The following is an 18,418-nucleotide window of genomic DNA, read 5'->3' on the forward strand; positions in this document are numbered from 1 at the left end:
CTGTGTCTCCCTCTCTCTCTGCTCCTCCCCAACTAGTTCTCTCTCTCTCTCACTCTCAAATATAAAAAAAAAAAAACATTAAAAAACAAAAAAAAGAGTTGCAAAATATTAATATGCTAACTTCATGTCTTAGCTTCATTTCTTCATTTACTTCTAAAAAGAAAAACTTTATATCTGGCATATTTCTTTTTTTTATTTTTTATTATTTTTTATTTTTTGGGACAGAGAGAGACAGAGCATGAACGGGGGAGGGGCAGAGAGAGAGGGAGACACAGAATCGGAAACAGGCTCCAGGCTCTGAGCCATCAGCCCAGAGCCCGACGCGGGGCTCGAACTCACAGACCGCGAGATCATGACCTGGCTGAAGGACGCTTAACCGACTGCACCACCCAGGCGCCCCGCTGGCATATTTCTATACAGAAAAACTTCCCAATATCAACTATTTCATTATCCTGGCACACAGCTAGAAAAAGAACAGCAAAATAAATGCTATTTCTTTCTTTATTTACTAGTTTCAAAATAATAGGCTGCATGCCCTAGCATCCTTCAAACGATGACAAAAGAGAGTTTGTTTGTTAAGGACTACTATGAAGTCATGGGTTTAAATATATTTAAGGAGTTTGAGTTTGATGGTTATGATTGTTATGGATTATCCCATCACTGGCCAGTGGCATGGTGGGAGCCTCCAATCTGCTCCTGAGTCCTGTGGACCAACTGTGGTAATTTGGTAGATTCATAGTTTCTGTAGACTCAATTTTGGAGATAATCTCCAAGGTCCTCCTTAGTTAGCACTAGCCTCAGACCAGGAAAATAGGAGCCCTTGCCCTTGGCCACACATATTGTATACATTGAAACAAAAAGTATATTTTCTTCTTTTCAGGTCTCATAGGAAAGTTTTCTAAAAAGTAGGTAACAAATTGAATCAGGAAGGGAGGGGACATGTGTGGGCCCAACTGGTCCCCTCAGGCCAGAGGATGAGGGCTGAGGCTGCCAATGAGTGGGAGGGATGGGAGACAAAAGTCACAGCTTCTGCCCTGGGAAATCAAGGAAAGAGTGCCTACTTCAGTTTAAGTTGGAGCCCCAAGTCAACCTAAATGGGTGTCGAGACAGAACTTATTCCTCTCTACCTACCCTCCTGCCCTTCCCCCTTCCCCACTCTCTCCTGGGTTGGGTTGCTGTAGACTTGGGAGGCACTTAGAACTGCCTGGAACTCTTGAATTGAATTGGAAAAGTAAGGTGTGCAGGAGGATAATCTGCCTGCCCTAACTTTAGGGGAGCTTGACTGAGTCAGTCTATATCCTGGGATTGGATGCATCCAGCCACCACCCAGGGGCCTGGGACCAGCTCCTGCCCTGCTCTGGCATGTCTGTGGTACCTACAGCTCAGATGGCATGAACAACCCAGGGAGAACCTTATTACTTTAGTTTCCACATCTCAAAGCAGTGGGCTGGGGGAGAGAGAAAAGCTTGATTGGAGCCCAGGACATGAGTGGGCATAGCTTAATTTATAGCTTTTAAACATTTAGACATTTGGGCACATGGGGCCGTTTGCATTTTTGCAAATGTTAGGGCAGCATTGGTCCTTCTGGCTGGACATTCCAAGTCAGTGTTTGGATGCCCTGAGAAAGGACCTCTAGAGTCTCCTGTCCAATCTAGTCCCTTGCCCCATTCTTCCTCTTCCTTTCTGAGACATCCTGAAAAAAGACTGTCTTTGGCATTATTGAATTATGAGCATGTTTAGAATTTGGCCTGGGGCTGCTGCTTTTCATTTAAGGTTGGTGGAAACCTGCAGTTTTGGAAGGGCATGGTGGCAGCACAAGGCACATTTTGGGCTCACCATAGTTTTGTCTTGTTTCAGAAGGGTCCTGATAACCAAGTGTGACCTCCCTCAATTGTCACATCTGTGTGACTCTGCCCCTAGGCCATAGCTGATTACTCTTGGTGCAGACACCTCACCCAAACTCTCTCATCTGAGAAATCCTGATGGAGAGATGCAGAGACATACATTTCTGAAGCAGTCACATCAATGGCATGAGGTGCATGGATGCTAGCTGCTGAGGTGTCTGGAGTTGTCCTAATTCCTTCCTTGCCTAGATCTTCTTTGTTAATCTCTTCCTTTAATTGAGTGACACACTCAACAGTCTTTGAAAAGATTTTTTTTTTTTTTATTTTTATTTTTTTTTTTAAATTTTTTTTTTTCAACGTTTATTTATTTTTGGGACAGAGAGAGACAGAGCATGAACGGGGGAGGGGCAGCGAGAGAGGGAGTCACAGAATCGGAAACAGGCTCCAGGCTCTGAGCCATCAGCCCAGAGCCCGACGCGGGGCTCGAACTCACGGACCGCGAGATCGTGACCTGGCTGAAGTCGGACGCTTAACCGACTGCGCCACCCAGGCGCCCCTGAAAAGATTATTTTTTTGTTATTAGTTTGCGCTAACCCAAGTTAGTTCCAATTGCCTGTGAGTGCATGCGTGCATGCGCGCGTACACACACACACACACACACACACACACACACACAGAACCCTTAATTAAAACCATTGTTAGAAGGAGCACTGGGCAAGGAGCCAAAGCACCTGGATTCATTCCTTTACCTCTGACACCCCCATCCCTATCATCACATCTCTATCTATCTATCTATCTATCTACCTATCTGTTTAAAATATGGAACGCTCACGAGTTTGGGTGTCATTCTTGCACAGGGGCCATGCTAATCTTCTCTGTATCGTTCCAATTTTAGTGTAAGTGCTGCCACAGTGAACACTATCATCACATCTTTAAATGTCAGACTTATTATCCTCCCCTATAACCAGAGCTGAAGCTCTAAGTGAAATAGAAATAATGATAAAAAGCAACGATGATAGCAATAATAATACCTGTAATTTCTTTTAGCACTTTGATACCAGGAACTGTGCTAGGTGCTTTACTTAAATTATTTTATGAACCGAATCCTCAAAAACAATATTGGCTCAAAGTAGCTTAAACATAAGGAAATGAGTTATTTTATTTGTAACGAGCAGTTCCTAGCAAGGGCAGCTTGAAGCTTGGTTAACTTAGAGGCTCATGATGTTATCAGGGAACCCAGGTTCTTTCCACCTTTTTGCTCATTTGGCTCTGGTCTCCAGGGTAGTACCCCTCATGACTGCAGAATAGCTGTTGAATTTCCAGGAGCCACGTAGAACAAGACAAAGTTTAGCAGAGTGATAGTGTCTTCCTTGCATCTCTTTTTTAAGTACAAGAAAAGCTTTCCAAGAAGCTTCCCCTGGATCATCCCTCTCATCTCAATGGCCAGAACTGCACCATACACACATACCTAATCCAATCATTGACACGAGTAAGATCACTGCAATGGGCTTAGATGAAGCACAATTCAACCCAAGTTGAGAGGGAAAGAAGTGAAACACTCTGAGAAAAAAAAAAATAAGGCCTCTCCCAGCAGAGAAGGGAAGAAACTGCTAGTTAACCAGCAGTGCTTGCTACAAACTTTGTGAGATGCACAGGGGAGATAAAGTGACTTGCCCAAGGTCAGACAACCAGTTAATGGCAGATGTGGGATTTGAACCTAGAGCTGTCTCTAAAACCTGCTCTCTTAACCTATGCTGTGGGAGGCAGTTGTTCTCGCTAGATTCTTTTGCCTTTGAGGAACTTAAGTCACTAAAGCTATCCTGGCTGCTTCTGGAGAAGAACTGGTGTGGGGACTACCAGTCAGTCAGATACAAGAGACTCAGCAACAGAGCAAACTTACCCAGCTACGGGGACACCTCATTCAACCCCTTCTCTCATGGCTTGCTCAATTCTCTTTAGCCACGGTGGGGAGCAAACATAAAACAATGCCAACTAGCAAACAGCAGGCTTCAGTCTCAGATTTCTGGCTTTCTGAATATCATAAGTGAACAAATATCCCTTTCCATGTCCTTCCATTTTTCCTCTTATGCTGGTATTGCCTCCTTCAGGGAATTTTTCCTAAACTTCAATCATTTGGTTCTGGTAGGGACTTTCAATGACAGTGCCAAGAAGTGACATCAAAATACAGCAAAACCTTGGTTTGTGAGCATAATTAGTTCTGGAAACATGCTTGTAATCCAAAGCACTTGTATATCAAAGCGAATTTTAAGAACCATTGGCTCAGTTATGATCACGTGACATTTGGCATAACATACTACTCATATTGCAAGACATCGCTCATTTATCAAGTTAAAATTTATCAGAAATGTTTGCTTGTCTTGCGGAATACTCACAGAACAAGTTACTCGAGACCCAAGGTTTTACTGTAGTTGACGATGGGAAAGTACAGACGCCAACCAATCAGAAGGGACATTTGCATCAGTGGTGTAGCAGGTCCTGGAGGCCCCTGGCTGGATCAGCCCTAAACTCCGGAGTTGCTGGATCATGAGGAAGTCCAGGCTGTCCAGGGAGGGCCACATGGCCATGGAGGGGGAGGATAGGAAACTCAAGAGGCTTAGGCCAGTAGGTATTAATTAACAGGTATGGAAATATTTCTTTTAATCAGTTCTTAATTTCAGATACTGCATTTATCAGTTCTAGAATGTCTACTCGATTTTTATAAGATTCTAATTCTCTGTTGAAATTCTTTATCTTCACGTATATCGTGTCCTTTTCCTTTAGTTTCTTAAACATGTTTTATAATACTTATAATAAAGTCCTTGTCTGCTAACTCAAATATCAGAATCATTTGTAGGTCTGCTTTCATAGTCTGATTCTTCTCTTTATTATGAGTCATATTTCCCTGCTCCTCACATGTCTCATAACTATATAAAGGAACCATAAATGCTGTAGATGATATTATTTCCCTCCAGTGGTGATTCTCTTTTTCTTCTGTTACCAGGTGGGGTAAGAGGCAGATTGTCCCAATCTAGTCAGGGGTTCAGCCACATGGGGGCTTGACTGCAGCTTTATTAGTCCAGTCCAACACTGGGTTATCTTGTTACTTGGAGGGAGTCCATGCAAGGTTTTGATTGATAGCCTGGCAGGTCTCTGTCTTTCCAATGCTCAAAGCCTATAGAAGATTCAGTCTGTTCTTAGGAGCTCAGGCTCTTTGGTCTCTTGCCCCACACAGTTTAAAATTTTAGCAAATATTGGGGTGCCTGGGTGGCTCAGTCGGTTGAGCGTCTGACTTTGGCTCCGGTCATGATCTCACAGCTCCTGAGTTCGAGCCCCGCGTCAAGCTCTGCACTGACAGCTCGGAGCCTGGAGCCTGCTTCAGATTCTGTGCCTCCCGCTCTCTCTGCCCCAACCCACTCTCATTCTGTCTCTGTCTCTCTCAAAAATAAATAAACATCAAAAAAAATTTTTTTAATTTAGCAAATATCTTGAAGGGGACACCCATCTTATGTTTGATGCAGCCCTCCTCCTTCTAATAGGACTTTGTTTCCTATGTACTGAAAGTCTGGGAAATTTCCCTGTGCTATTAGATACTTCTAGTGCAGTGTCTCCCACTCCATCTTGGAATTCAGCAAATGTCCCCTGTGGGGAAAACTAAGCATGTGTTTAGAGCTACTCTAGATTCCACTATTAGGCTCCTCCAGATCACACCGTCCAACAAAAGCTCTACTGACTTCTTTGTCCCAGTAAAAACCTTATGCCTAGGTCAACCTCTATCCTTGGCCTGTGCCCAGTTTTGGCAATTTCCCCAAGGGAAGAAAGTGGTCAGAGATTATCAGTTCATTCGGAAAAGGCTCTTTTCTCTCCAGAATTTTAGCTCATCAGTCCTTGTTGCTACCAAAACTCTCTACTATCTTTTAAAATAGTATTTCTGTAACTTATCCAGCTTTTTTTCTAGTTGTTTCAGCAGGAACACTGAATTGTTGCTACCTACTGTATTCTATCCAGAAAAATAAGTCCTATTAAATCATTTCAAAATTTAGCCATGGCATGGTCATAAAGGCATATGTGGCCGAATTAGCCCAGATCATGCCATGGCCCCTCTTCTGCATCTCTACTACAGCAAGGACAGGTGACCCAAGTAGACCAACTAAAGTTCTTCTGCACTGGAAGGGGGAGCCAGAACCTTTTTATTTTTGCAGTAGGTGGGAGGTGTGGGACTAAGGCATGAGAATAAGTCTGGAATATTCCACTGGCTCAGTCTTTCATGCTCATGGAAGAAACCAGTCTCCAGTAGGAGAAAATGAAGTCTTCACGCAGAAAGGAGAAGCATAGGAGCGCCCAGACGATGCTGGAGTCCCTGGTTACCTGAGCCACAAATTTCTTTTTCGCCTGAGCTAGTTCCAGTCTCTTGAGAGGCTGGGCCAGCTTTATGTTTTTGCCCTTGGCTTTATGAGACACCCTAGGTCAATCCTTTTCTTCTTAAGCAAGGTAAATGTGGCTTATGTTACCTGTAACTCAAACAGTCTTAGCTAAGACTGCTCCTTTAATGATGGGCAGGTGTAGAAGGGCCGAGTGAAAGGGGTCTCCCTCACTGCACAGAAGGAAGAAATGGAGGATGGGTGGTGATAGTGCTGAGACCTCAGTTTGAAATCATGAATCCTTACCCCAAGGACAGATGGTGCTTCTGGACTCTGGACACCCAGCCCACTGTGGGAGGAACATCAGACTTGCCCAAGTTATCTGAGTCTGTCTGCCAAAGCCACGCTGTTTTATGCTAACCAAACTGGGAAGCTGTTTCCCACTCTCAACAATATTCAACAATGGGAAGGAATGGAAACAGGAAGATTCCTGTGTTTGCACATTTTACCTACTCCTAGGGCTCCTGACTTGCAGATGAGCCTGAAGTTTACACCAGAGGGTAAACAAGATAGCTATTTGGACATCACACACCACTTTGCCAGTTTCCGTTCTCTTGAATTATTTACCATCTAATTGTCTGCATTGAAACAGAATCTGGAAACACAGAGTCAGAGATGTAGCCTTATTTGTGAGTCAGAGAAGGAAAACTAGAGTCCAGAAAAGTACCTGGAGCAGGAAAACTTCATGGCTTATTGAAGTTCTCTTGCTTTGGGAGGGCTGTGAGTACAAAAGGGTAGGGGAACCAGAGCATTAGCTGATAGAGCCACAGGCTGGAATTGTCCTAGAACTAACTGGTTCGGTCTCTCCTGTGGGGCCACAATCCCTGAGCACCAGTCTGGATGTACCCTCTGAGCCTTGATTTCTTGTCTGCAAAAGACAGACTGCAAAGGGGGGTGGGATGGAAAAATAAGCCTCTCTTATTTGTTTATTTTTAATATTTATTTATTATTTCTGAGAGACACAGAAAGAGAGAGAGAGAGAGAAACAGAGCATGAGCAGGGGAGGGGCAGAGAGAGAGGAAAACACAGAATTGTAAACAGGCTCCAGGCTCTGAGCTGTCAGCACAGAGCCTGATGCGGGGCTCGAACCCACAAACCACAAGATCATGACCTGAGCCAAAGTTGGACGCTTAACTGACTGAGCCACCCAGGTGCACCCCTCTTTAGATTTAAAAGATGTTATGAAAAACTTTATTTTCACCATTGTACCAATAATTTCCCATAGGAATAGATACTAGTAGCTGTGAAAAAAAAAGGGAAAAATATTCTAAAAATAATTCAAGCAGTAACACAGAAATTTAGAAAAGCTTAGAAAAGTATAATAATAAAACTCATTAGTAGTCTCATTGCTTGATAAAAATCACTCATTATATTTTTATGTATTTTCTTCCAGTCTTTTTTCTAACCAAATATCTATAATTGGAAAATATTAATATTATTAAAATATTATTTAAAAATTTTTTAATTTTAGAAAGAGAGGGGAGAGGGGCAGAGGGAAAGAGAATCTCAAGCAGGCTCCACATTCAGTGTAGAGCTGGTTGCAGGGCTCAATCCCATGACCCTGGGATCACGACTGGAGCCAAAATCAAGAGTTGGATGCTCAACTGATTGAGCCACCCAGGCGCCCTAATATAATTATACTATTTAAAAAAATTATACTGTTATATTGCCTAGTTTTTTCTATTCAACATTTTGTAGTGAACCTCCCCCCCCCCCCCAGGTCAATAAATATTCTTTAAACACAAGATTTTTAATGGCTAATTATTTTCAAATAGTTGGTTGTAAAGAGATCTATGATTAAAATATTATTAGCTAGGATTCAATGGATTCAGTTTGACTTCACATAAAATCTAACTGGGGTACTGTGAAGGATGCTGATAATAATACGGAGTCACAGATTGGATACAGAGGATCAGGAGCAGAGGTGGAAATGACTCTTCACTACCAGGGCAATTGCCCTGGTGAGAGAGAGAACGTGATGGATGGATGGTCAAGGCAAGGGGTGGATGTGAGCAGCCAGGTGAGTGGGGAGCAGATCCTAGAAAACCCGTGACCCTAATCATTGGATTTAGTAATAACTGCTATTGTGCTATTTCATAGGCTATTATGGGCTAAAATCTAGAGTCCAAGTGCCATCTTTATATTCGTATTTCCTTCCAGTCTTTTTTCTAAGCATAATTTTTTTTTACATAGGTGTAACCTATACTCTTAACATTTTTATTAGTTGCTGTTTTTTTTATTTATACATATGCAGTCTTGTACTTTGACTTGTATAAGCTTAGGATAGGGGAAAAGATACTGTATATCAATAGAAAAAGACAATTTATCCATTTACTAGTTAGGGTCTTAGTTACACCAATTTCCACTCAAATCAACATGATTTTGAAATTTGCAAGGGAAACGGTCCACAATTTTTGGGAGGAGAGAGACGTACACATTGTGGAGAAGGCTGATAGCTCCTTTTCCTCATAGGCAAGTATGTGGAGGGAAAAGGGGTAAGTAAAGGCATGTCAGGGAAAGTCAGAGAAGCATCCACACCTGCTCATTATATCAAATGTCTAGAGACTCTCTAAATAATTCAGGTGCAGCCAGCTCCCTCCAGGGGCAGGTGCTGCGGAGAGTTTCCAGACAAGCATCTCCTCTTGCAAAACTGGAGCAGACTTAGGATCTGATTACTTGAAAAGGGGGCTAGTTAGTAGCCATGGCAACCCCCTTCTTCAGCCTTACTACTTACCTTGGGTTAAGGTACAAGAAACTACTGCTACAGCCCGCTGTGATGGGGAAGAGCTCTGAAGCCCAGCTGCCTGGGTTCTAATCTAGGTTCTACTACTTCCTCACTGTGTGACCTTGGGCAATTCACTCAACCTCTCTTATCCTCAGTTTCTGTACTTGTAAACTAGGGATAACAATTCCTTCATTCACATTGTGTGACATCGTATGCAAGGCTCCTACTATAGTGCTGATACACAATAGCTATCTCCTTAGCGGGTCCCCAACCACATTTCCTAGGAAGAGATGTATGGACTTTAAATAAAAGAGGAGTATCCAGAATTAAGAGAAAGATATTCCTTAAAACAAAATAAATATAACAGCTAACAGTTATTGAAGGTTTACCATAGGTTGGACACTGTGCTGAGTGTTTTACATATAATCTCACAAAACCCATTTATGGGTAAGCATTATCAAAGTTCTGAGAAGTTAAGACACTTACCCCAGATCAAACAGCTAGAAGGTGGTAGAATCAAGGCCCAAACCCTGTTCTGTCTCTTACCTGAAAAACAGCCTGCGTTCTTACCTTTTAGGTAAATTGGTTTCTGGAAGTTATTTTACTGTGCCAGCACGTCATCTCCAGGTGAATCATTTGAGGATGGCAGTGGGGTACAGGGCAGACCTCCTTGGGTCCATGGGGCCAGACTGCCCTCTAGTGTTAGAGGGATCTTAGGGCTAGACGGAAAAAAGAGTGAATTGCTTTTCTTCTGAGATGGCAGTGCACAGTCCTCCCTTCCAGCCTGGAGTGGGTCTGTCTAGTTTAGTGCCTTCCTATTAGCCAAAGAGTTCTCCTAGGAACTGGAGTCAAATAGGTGATAAACACTGGGAGTTAGGGAGAAGAGCTATCTTGGGGTAGGGCAGCAATTCCCTAGACAGCTTAAGCTTTGAACCATTGGACAGAAGGAGTGTCTCCTATTCTCAGCACATGGCACATAATAGGTGCTCAGTGAGTATTCAGTGATGTTTTAAATATTCTCATTAAAGAGGGAGTTCTACCAGCAAGAGCAGTTATAAAGTTGTTCCTTGACTTTTGGCAGAAGCACTAGCAGAAAAGACACTGTACCATGTAACCGACCTTCCACTCCAATAGACTCCAAGAGCATGTTCACGTTCATGACTAGATGAGAATGATGGCACTCCTCAGTTGTTTAGAAGTGAGTTGGGGTCAGCAAAGATGTATGATCATTTTAGGCTGCCACTCTCATACCAAGACCCTAATGGTCCAAGGGTCTCAGAGAGCACCCTCCCTCCCTTCCATAACTCTGCCAAAATAGTCTGTTTCACTGGGTGGTCAGGGAGCACCTATAGGCATTGGTCCCAGCTGGGCTACTGGGGAATACAAAGACAGATACACCAGGAAGGGCCCTATTGCTAATTTTGTGGATGATGTTGATGGAGCCTCTTCCCTGAGCTGTGTGTTCAATCCATTGCCGGAATCTCTCCTGACAGGTAGGTGTTAGTCCTCTACTTGTTCCAAATAAGGAAACTGAAGGCCATTTTGGTAAAAGTAACTCTGCTAAGTTCACACAATTTATAGGTGACAATGCAGGTCAGTAGGACTCCCAAATGCAAGTTCTTTCCAATATGTCACTAGACTACTTCTGTGGAATAACTGGACTCCTGTTACTGTTGCCTTTCTCTAAAATTTGAGAACCTCCAAGAGAATTACCCCCATGGAGCCATCAGTTTACAAACAGATGGCTTTTTTTAATACTTTGGTGGTCTAGCTCTCTCTAATCTCCTGCAGATCCTCAGTCTGTACTCTGCCTGGGGCAAGTCTTAACTCCCTTGCTACTCTCCAGGAGTGCCCAGGAATTTCGCCCTTTCTCCATCTCCTACAGAGGAATTAGGCTTTCCCACATCCTACCACAAAACGTGATTTACAAAACTCATCAATGAGCTCAAGGAAACAAAGGAAGCTTCTAGAAAAATCCACTCCTTAGAGGGGGTTTAAGGTAATTGTGACAAACAGTGCTAGTAGCTTACCCAATGGTTACCATTTTCTCTTCCTTGTGAAGAGGATCCTGATTTTTGTTCAGGTAGGAGTGTGCTCAACTGTAAAGCTGTATTTCCCAACCTCCCCTACAGCTAGAGTTGCCCACATGGCTGCATGAAACAGTTCCTCCCTATCAGCCATGTTGTTTAGGTGAATGGATCCCCCTTCCAGTTCCCTGAATCAGGATAATTTTCCTCTCCTACCTGATTTCCCTTCTTCCTTATCAATAGACTCTTACTTCTTGGTGCTACAATATGGCCAGGTAAAAAAGTCACTTCCCAGCTCCCTTGTAGAAGTGAGGAGGGGTGTCACGAACCAGTTCTGGACAAGCAATTGGATGGGTCTTCCTGGAAAGTCACTTAGATGAGGCAGCTGGCACATACTCCTTTGCCTGAGGTTCCTCCTCCTTCCTGCTATCTGGAACACAGTACCGAGTGTAGGGATACCACTATCATGTGCAAGAAGGCCTTGCCCTAGGATGGAAGAGCAGAAACCAAAAGGAGCCCGAGTGCCTGATGACATCACGGAGCCTTCCCCTCAGCCTCAGCCCTGGGATGCCTACCTCCAGACTTCTTACATGAGACAAAAAATGAACTATCAAGTTCGAGTCCCAGTTGTTTGGATTTCCTGTGACAATGCAACTCAATTCCTACATTTACTACAGTGATGGATTCAGGCCAGTTTAATAAGAGTGGAGCTTAGGACTTTTGTTGGATTGTAGTTTTATTTGATGCCCCCTCCCACCTCCCAATCCCCCAACCCACAACACAGCCAGCTTGCTGCTGGCAGATGTCTGGAACTGTGGTTCTCAAAGTGTGGTTCTTGGATTGGTGGTGGCAGCAGGAGCTGGAAATTTATTAGACATACAAATTCTCAGCCCTTACCCCCGACCTACTGAATCAGTGATCTATTCTAATAACACTGCAGGTGATTCTGAGATTCTCAAGTGTGAGAACCACTGACTTATAGAGATCTATAGAGAAACAGAGCCAAACCCTGATCAAATCCTATCTGAACTATGTGTCGACTTCCTCAGTCATATAACCCAATAAATACACTTTCTTTTGTTAAACTAGTTTGAACTGAGGTACTTGTACCTGAAAACACTCCCACAGTTGCTGCCTCATGGGCACTATCCACACAGGGCCCAAAATACTTCCCAGAAATGTCTGTTCCAGGTGCATTTGAGAGACAGAACTGAGTAGTAATCCTATCAACAACTGCCCTGAGTCAAAAAAGAGACCTGATTAAAGTCTTAGGCAAGATTGCCAGAGGATTCATCTGAATATGCAAAATCTTCGTGTTTGCTTGGAGATCTGGGAATGGATTTCTAGTTCAGAAGCACACACGCTGCACGTATTCTACTTTGTACTGCAGCACTCACGTGTTAAGTGTCTAGAGACCCATGGTCCCTTGCTTTGCTCTCACCCCCTACATAGAGCAGGCCTGCTCCTCTCGGACAAACAAGGACCACCTCTTCTTTCAGGCAGAGCGTGACATTCACCTTCTCTTTCCCAGACCCCAAATCAGGTCTCTGCTGCTCACACTGTTCTCAGTAGCATCTGCCCATGTGCTCTACATACTGAAAGGTTTGATCTCAGGCTCAGTGCTGTTCCTCCTTACTCACGTGGAGGGCAAGCTGGGCTTCTAGTGACCAGATAAAGTGGGGATGGGAAAGTCTGGCTTCTGAAAACTGCTTCATGAGTAACATGAGAAAATTCTGGTTTCTTGTGGAGTACAGAGCCAAGCCCATAGCTGGGCACCCAAAAAAAAATCACAAGTGATCAACTCGCGCCTATTGAGCGCTTGCTAAGTGTCCATGCTGTGCCAAATACTTATGCTACCACCTATGACATAGGAGGTGTTATAGTCCCAGAAAACCGAGGCTCCCAGAACCTAAGTAGCTTGTCCAAAGTCACTTGTTTGATAAGTGGCAAAGCAGGGATTTGAACACAGGTATATAAATATTCTTAAAGTGTTCATTTACTTTTGAGAGGGGGCGGGCAGAGAGAGAGAGGGAGAGAACCCCAAGCAGGCTCTGAGCTGTCAGCACAGAGCCCAACATGGGGCTCGATCCCACAAACCTGCGAGATCATGACTTGAGCCAAAAATCAAGAGTTGGATGCTTAACTGACTGAGCCACCCGGGCACCCCTGAACACAGGGATATTTATCCAGAGTCTTCTAAGATAAAGGGATAGAACTCAAACTCAAACTCAACCCAATTCAAACTAGCTTGAGCAAAAGAAAAGGAAATCATTGAGTCCAGTGGTGGATTTCAGGCACTCATGAAACCAGGTGGGCAAAGTCTCTATTTATCCCCTGGTTCCCTTTCCTGTGTTGGATACTTTCCTCTACATGGAAGGATGAGGACAATTTGTTTTTCCTAATAAGTGCAGTAAAAATTTAGTTCTACTAGCATGCCATTTGGCCAAGTTTAAATCATCATACGCCCAGTCCTGAAGCAATCAGTATAAGCAGGGAAACAGAGTACTCTGACTTATCAGAACCATGTGACTGCCACTAAAAATAGTGAGGTTGGGGGGGGGGGGAGGGGCAGATCAGCATTAACCTCCCCTGAATCACAGAGACTGAGTGGGATTACTGCAAAATGCAGGAGATGATTCCACAAAATAAGGGATACACAGCAGACAAATAACACTTACTATAATCTAGTCCCTGGCTGCCCACCTTTCTCTCCATCTAAATACTTTTCTAAATGCCACATAATCTATGTATATACTGTATCACTGACATACTTTTGGCTGTAACAGAAACCCTAAACTCAAGTAAACTTGGCTTGAAGAACATTTGTTATCCCAGAGGGCTTTTTTTTCCCCATTGGTGGGGGAGGTGGGAGCTTCAGAACTGGTTGTTTCAACAGCCTGTTTGTTGTCAGGAGTTGGTAGCCAGGAAAAGGGAAGGCCCACAGGAGGGATTTCAGAATAAAAGCCAAACAAGTAAGTACTGAAGACTGCCTAGATGGGGGTACTTGTGAGGCTCTGGCTGCCTCCCAATCCTCCTTTGGCGATCTCTTCACTTTGGGTTGAAAATGGGAGAATGCAGTCTGCTCATGGCTTCTGTAGGAAAAGACCAAGCCTGAGGTTGCTCCACAGGGGAAATGGCCTTGTTGGATGACTGGGCTTTACCAGTGTTTTCCAGCCCAAACCCCATTCCCATGCCCTGCCCTAAGAAGGGCAGCTCCCCTCGGGATTGTACCCGTCTCAGCAGTCTGGGTCAGAACACCTTTCTGTACACCGCACGAACTTCTGCCCCACGTCAGCGTATTCGCTGCTCCAGACTTGTGTTCCATCCCTAGCTCTGGACTTCTGCCTGCACCAGTCCCCTGCCTGAATGCCCTGCCCACTCCTTACTCCTGTGACTCATCTTGCGCAGGGCCCAGATCCAGGCCTGCCTCCTCAGTGGAGTCTTCCCCAAGGGCCCTGGCCTTCTTGGGTCACTTTCTATTTTTGACTCCAGGGGTATTTGTTGTCTGGATGGGAGCTGATTGTGGTATTTGCCATACAGTTAAGCAGGACTTTGTTTATTGCCTTTTCAGGCAAGCTATGCCAGAATTCCCCATTCAGAGGGCAGGGCAGGCAGGGTGGCTTGCCAGACCATCTAAGGGTCTGGATGTGAAGTAGAGTTTGGAACGAGTCTGGGAACATGTTCCACACGACACTGTAATTCCTGTGCTCATAAGACATCCTCAGAGGATAAGAAGCATAGAAGTGAGTGCGTATTTCTTTGGGAGGACCCCCACGAGACAAGAAAGCTTTCAACTGCAGACCATCAGGCACCAGGGACCCTAATAAAACAGGAGCTAGATGGAGGGAGGGAGGGTCATCCAAAGTGAACTAAGGATGTCGGCTGGGGCTGTGGCCAAGTGGACGCTGTGTGGACCTTGGCACAATGGCAGCACATCTGTGCCGTACGTAGCCGCTCTTCAGTCCTTCCCGTTTTCAGTCCTTATGCTCCTGGGCTCCATCTCCTGTTTTCCTTCCCCCTCTCTCAGTCTGGGTCCATCCTGAGATCTGCCTGTACCGCCTCCATTGACACAGGTAGCAGATGGACTCTCCCCAACCAACTTCCAGAGAAGAGCCAGTGCATAACAGCGGGGTGTGAGGACCACGGGGAGGGCAGAGGAAGAAGAGGGCAACGACAAGTAAGGACGAGAACGTTAACCATGCACACAGGCTTTTCATAAGAACTTTATTTCTCAAAAAGGGGGAGGAATCTAAAGTATTAAAATAACCCTTTAATTTTTGTTTTGGAGGGAAAGGGCAGGAGACAAAGTAATTCATATAAAAATTTCAAGCATGATTGCTATAGGTACTTCTTCCTGGGACTCGCAGCTCCAGGTTCCAACTGCATTCTGGGTAACGCCGGGTCCTCTGGGTCCGGACAGGGGTGAGCATCTGGAATGCTTCCGTAGATTTACTTCACAATAAATACAAAAAGTCAATCTTCCTGGTGGAAATGATTCAGTCCATTTTTGCAACTGTTTCTGATGAGAATGCCAAAAAGGAGAGCTGCCCCTCTTCTAAATTCCAAATCTTTCCTTTCTGAAACTGACTGTAAGCATGAAGAAATGAAATGTGGAAAGACATATTAGGTGTGATGGGCTCTAGCGCCAACCAAACACCAGGGGAGACATTACCTCATTGAGGCGATAAAAAGGTAAAAGTGGCCATGATTTTCCATTGCCTTTTATGGGGGGAAGCTGCACCTTTCTGCTTCTATCCTTGCAGGGAACTGGACTGTGAGAAGCAAAGTCCCTGTCCACGGTGGTTATTTTCTAACGTAGAGAAGGGTGAATTGGAATACGCGCGTTAGCCAAGAGCGGTGTTGTCACACTGAGCCCAAAAGCTTCGTGGTACACTTTCCCAGAGGCAGACCCTTCTAGGAAGTGGGAGATGGCACCTGGCTCATCCAGGACACGACGAGATGCTTAAGACCATCTTAACTGTGAAGACCTCTTGAATCCTTCCCAGCTCTTCTCAGTTGGTGTTTCTCTGAGGCACAGGGAGGTTCTCGTGAAGATATTTCAAACTTCCGTGCTCAGAGAAATCGGAGACCACGTGGTCCTGCCCCCGCAGTAGCCACTTTGTAGTGAGCAGTCCCTCCAATCCTACTGGTCCCCGTGCGTGGATCCGTGATGTACTGATGCCCACTTCAGCTCCTGAGAAAAAGCACGGATGAGGCTGCGGCTTCCCCAGCCTCCGCTTCCTGTCCGTCCACCAGACCCACAGCTCTCTCTTCTCCCGACCTGGCACCCTCTCGCCCTGCCCACTCCATCCTCCCCATACCCGCCTGAGATCCATGGTCCCTGTCAATGTGCTCTCTGGTTACTATGAATCACAATGGAGTCCCCTCCTAATGAAACACACTGTGTGGGCCTCTTTTGTGCACTTTTATCCCAAATGCATTTTGACAAGACTAGGAGTACTGGCTCTGATATCTGCTTAGGGTCTGGACTATGTATCACAATTTGACATTTGGGCATTTTTTGAGGTATACAACAATGTCCAGTATAAAGATGAAGAACATTTCCCCCAAACTTTAAGTTCCAGAATGTAAGGGACATGTTCTCAGTATCCCCCAGAATTCTTAGCACATGTACTCATTTGACAGTTACTGAGTACACAAGAGGTGACTGCTCATTTTTCCTTCTCTCTTGCTCTAGGCCTAGACTTCGGGCATTAAGGGTCTTCCTGAGTCTAGGTGGGCGTTCTGCATGGTACACAGTGGAGGCAGGGTTCCCTTGTGTGTCACAACTTTACTGAGCAAGTACTATGTACAAGGCACCGTGCTGGGCCTGGGGGAGGCAGTGGTGAATAAATGACGTGAGGTGGTGTTTTCATGGAGCTTATACTTTTGTGGGCAAGGCAGCCAAAGAACGGTTCAGCAAATGATTTCATGTGGTGATGGGAGTGCAGGGAAGGGTGCTGTGACAGACCGTGTGGGCAGGGTGGCCTTCACACAGGTGGAGTGGTTAGGGAGAGCCTCCAAAAGCTGAACAGTGACAAGGAGATGAGCAGGGGAGGGGCAGGTGGAGAGGTGGTGCAGGCAGAGACCAGCAGGGGCAGAGACACCTGAGTGGGGATGTGCTTGGGGGTGGTGGCTGGCATGGACCATGTGACCACTGGATTCAAATTCTGCTTTAACAGCGTAGAGACCTCATGATGTCGGGCATGTTGCCTGTCTCTCGTGCTTCAATTCACTTGGAAAATGAGGAAAATAATAGAATCTGTCATGTAGAACTAAGTGAGACAATGCATGTGATATACTTAGCACAGTGCAAGGAATATGTAAATGCTCAATAAACATCACCTGTCACTGTTATCAACGTGCTTCATAAGAATTTAACTCAACCAGCGTTTGAGTGTTTGCTCTATGTAGGCGATGGAGACAATGGACTTTTGCTCTCCGCTATCGTGGGCTTTCAGTTGAAACCTGGGCACCTCAGTCCTTGAAAGTATGCTGCTATTTCTTCTTCCAATAACATGGAATACAAAAATCAGTGCAACTGATATAATCAAATCAAAAGCCCAACATAACAGAAACAGGCAACTAACGATAAAGGGTCTAATGATTAAGAATAACTGAGTAAAATTCTCTTTAACTACCTTCTGTAATTCAATGAGAAGTACTTCTCTAGGCAGATCATCTATTTAAGAGTTCAGAAAGATTAAAATGTTTTATTTTCAGTGTTGAAATAATGCTCAGATGTGTCATAAATGCCTTACTGGAGCTCTGTATAATGGCACCCCTGAAAACCAGACACTGAAAAATCCTTATACTGGGGAATAGAGATTTTCTTTCTTTTTATTAAAAAAAATTTTTTTTAAGATTTTATTTTTAAGTAATCTCTATACCAATGTGGGGCTTGAACTGCCAACCCGGAAATCAAGAGTCGCATGCTCCACTGACTAAGCCAGCCAGGTGCCCCTGGAGGTTTTATTTCTAAACAGAAGGGGAGAGGGTGTCTTTCTGAAGCTTTTTATTTCAGAGGTCTGTTTTAGAAGTCACCCTTGCAACTCTGGGCTCACCTGTTTATTTCCAATGCCCAGCATACGTATTAACCCTTCTTATGTCTTCTCCTCATGGGGAACTCCTCACTCTCAGGCAACCTGGCTACGTCTCTTTGAAGCAATAAGTCTGCCACAGCAGTGCTCTTGAGAGACCCTGGCATGTACACCTGTCACAACCTGTGCATGTGGACATGCTGTGGTCTGCCATACAGTAGTGGGAGCAACCCAGGCTTTGGACTTGTACAAGTTTGGGTCTAAAAGACAGCTGGGTGACTTTGGGCAAGTTACTTCACTTCTCTGAATCTCAAAGAACTATGAAAAAGAAAAGACAAGTACCTACCTTCTTAGCATGCAAAAT

General features: G+C 44.6%; 1 protein-coding gene and 1 non-coding gene across 8 annotated transcripts in view; both read right to left on the minus strand.

Moving 5' to 3' along the window:
• Nucleotides 1-2,657: 2,657 nt before the first annotated feature.
• Nucleotides 2,658-2,763, minus strand: LOC125148490 (U6 spliceosomal RNA). The gene has a single exon (XR_007145573.1). It is a non-coding gene; the product is annotated as a U6 spliceosomal RNA (small nuclear RNA).
• A 12,458-nt stretch (nucleotides 2,764-15,221) lies between these two features.
• The window catches only part of ALDH18A1 (aldehyde dehydrogenase 18 family member A1), a 41,724-nt gene continuing 38,527 nt past the window's right edge, over nucleotides 15,222-18,418 (minus strand). For all 7 annotated transcript variants that reach the window (XM_047825686.1, XM_047825684.1, XM_047825682.1 and 4 more), the window contains one exon: nucleotides 15,222-16,208. In XM_047825686.1, the coding sequence (XP_047681642.1) occupies nucleotides 16,027-16,208 (182 nt within the window). In that variant the 3' untranslated portion in view covers nucleotides 15,222-16,026. The remainder of the gene's footprint in view (nucleotides 16,209-18,418) is intronic.

The sequence above is a fragment of the Prionailurus viverrinus genome, chromosome D2 (assembly GCF_022837055.1).
Source record: "Prionailurus viverrinus isolate Anna chromosome D2, UM_Priviv_1.0, whole genome shotgun sequence".
Classification (NCBI taxonomy): Eukaryota; Metazoa; Chordata; class Mammalia; order Carnivora; family Felidae; genus Prionailurus; species Prionailurus viverrinus.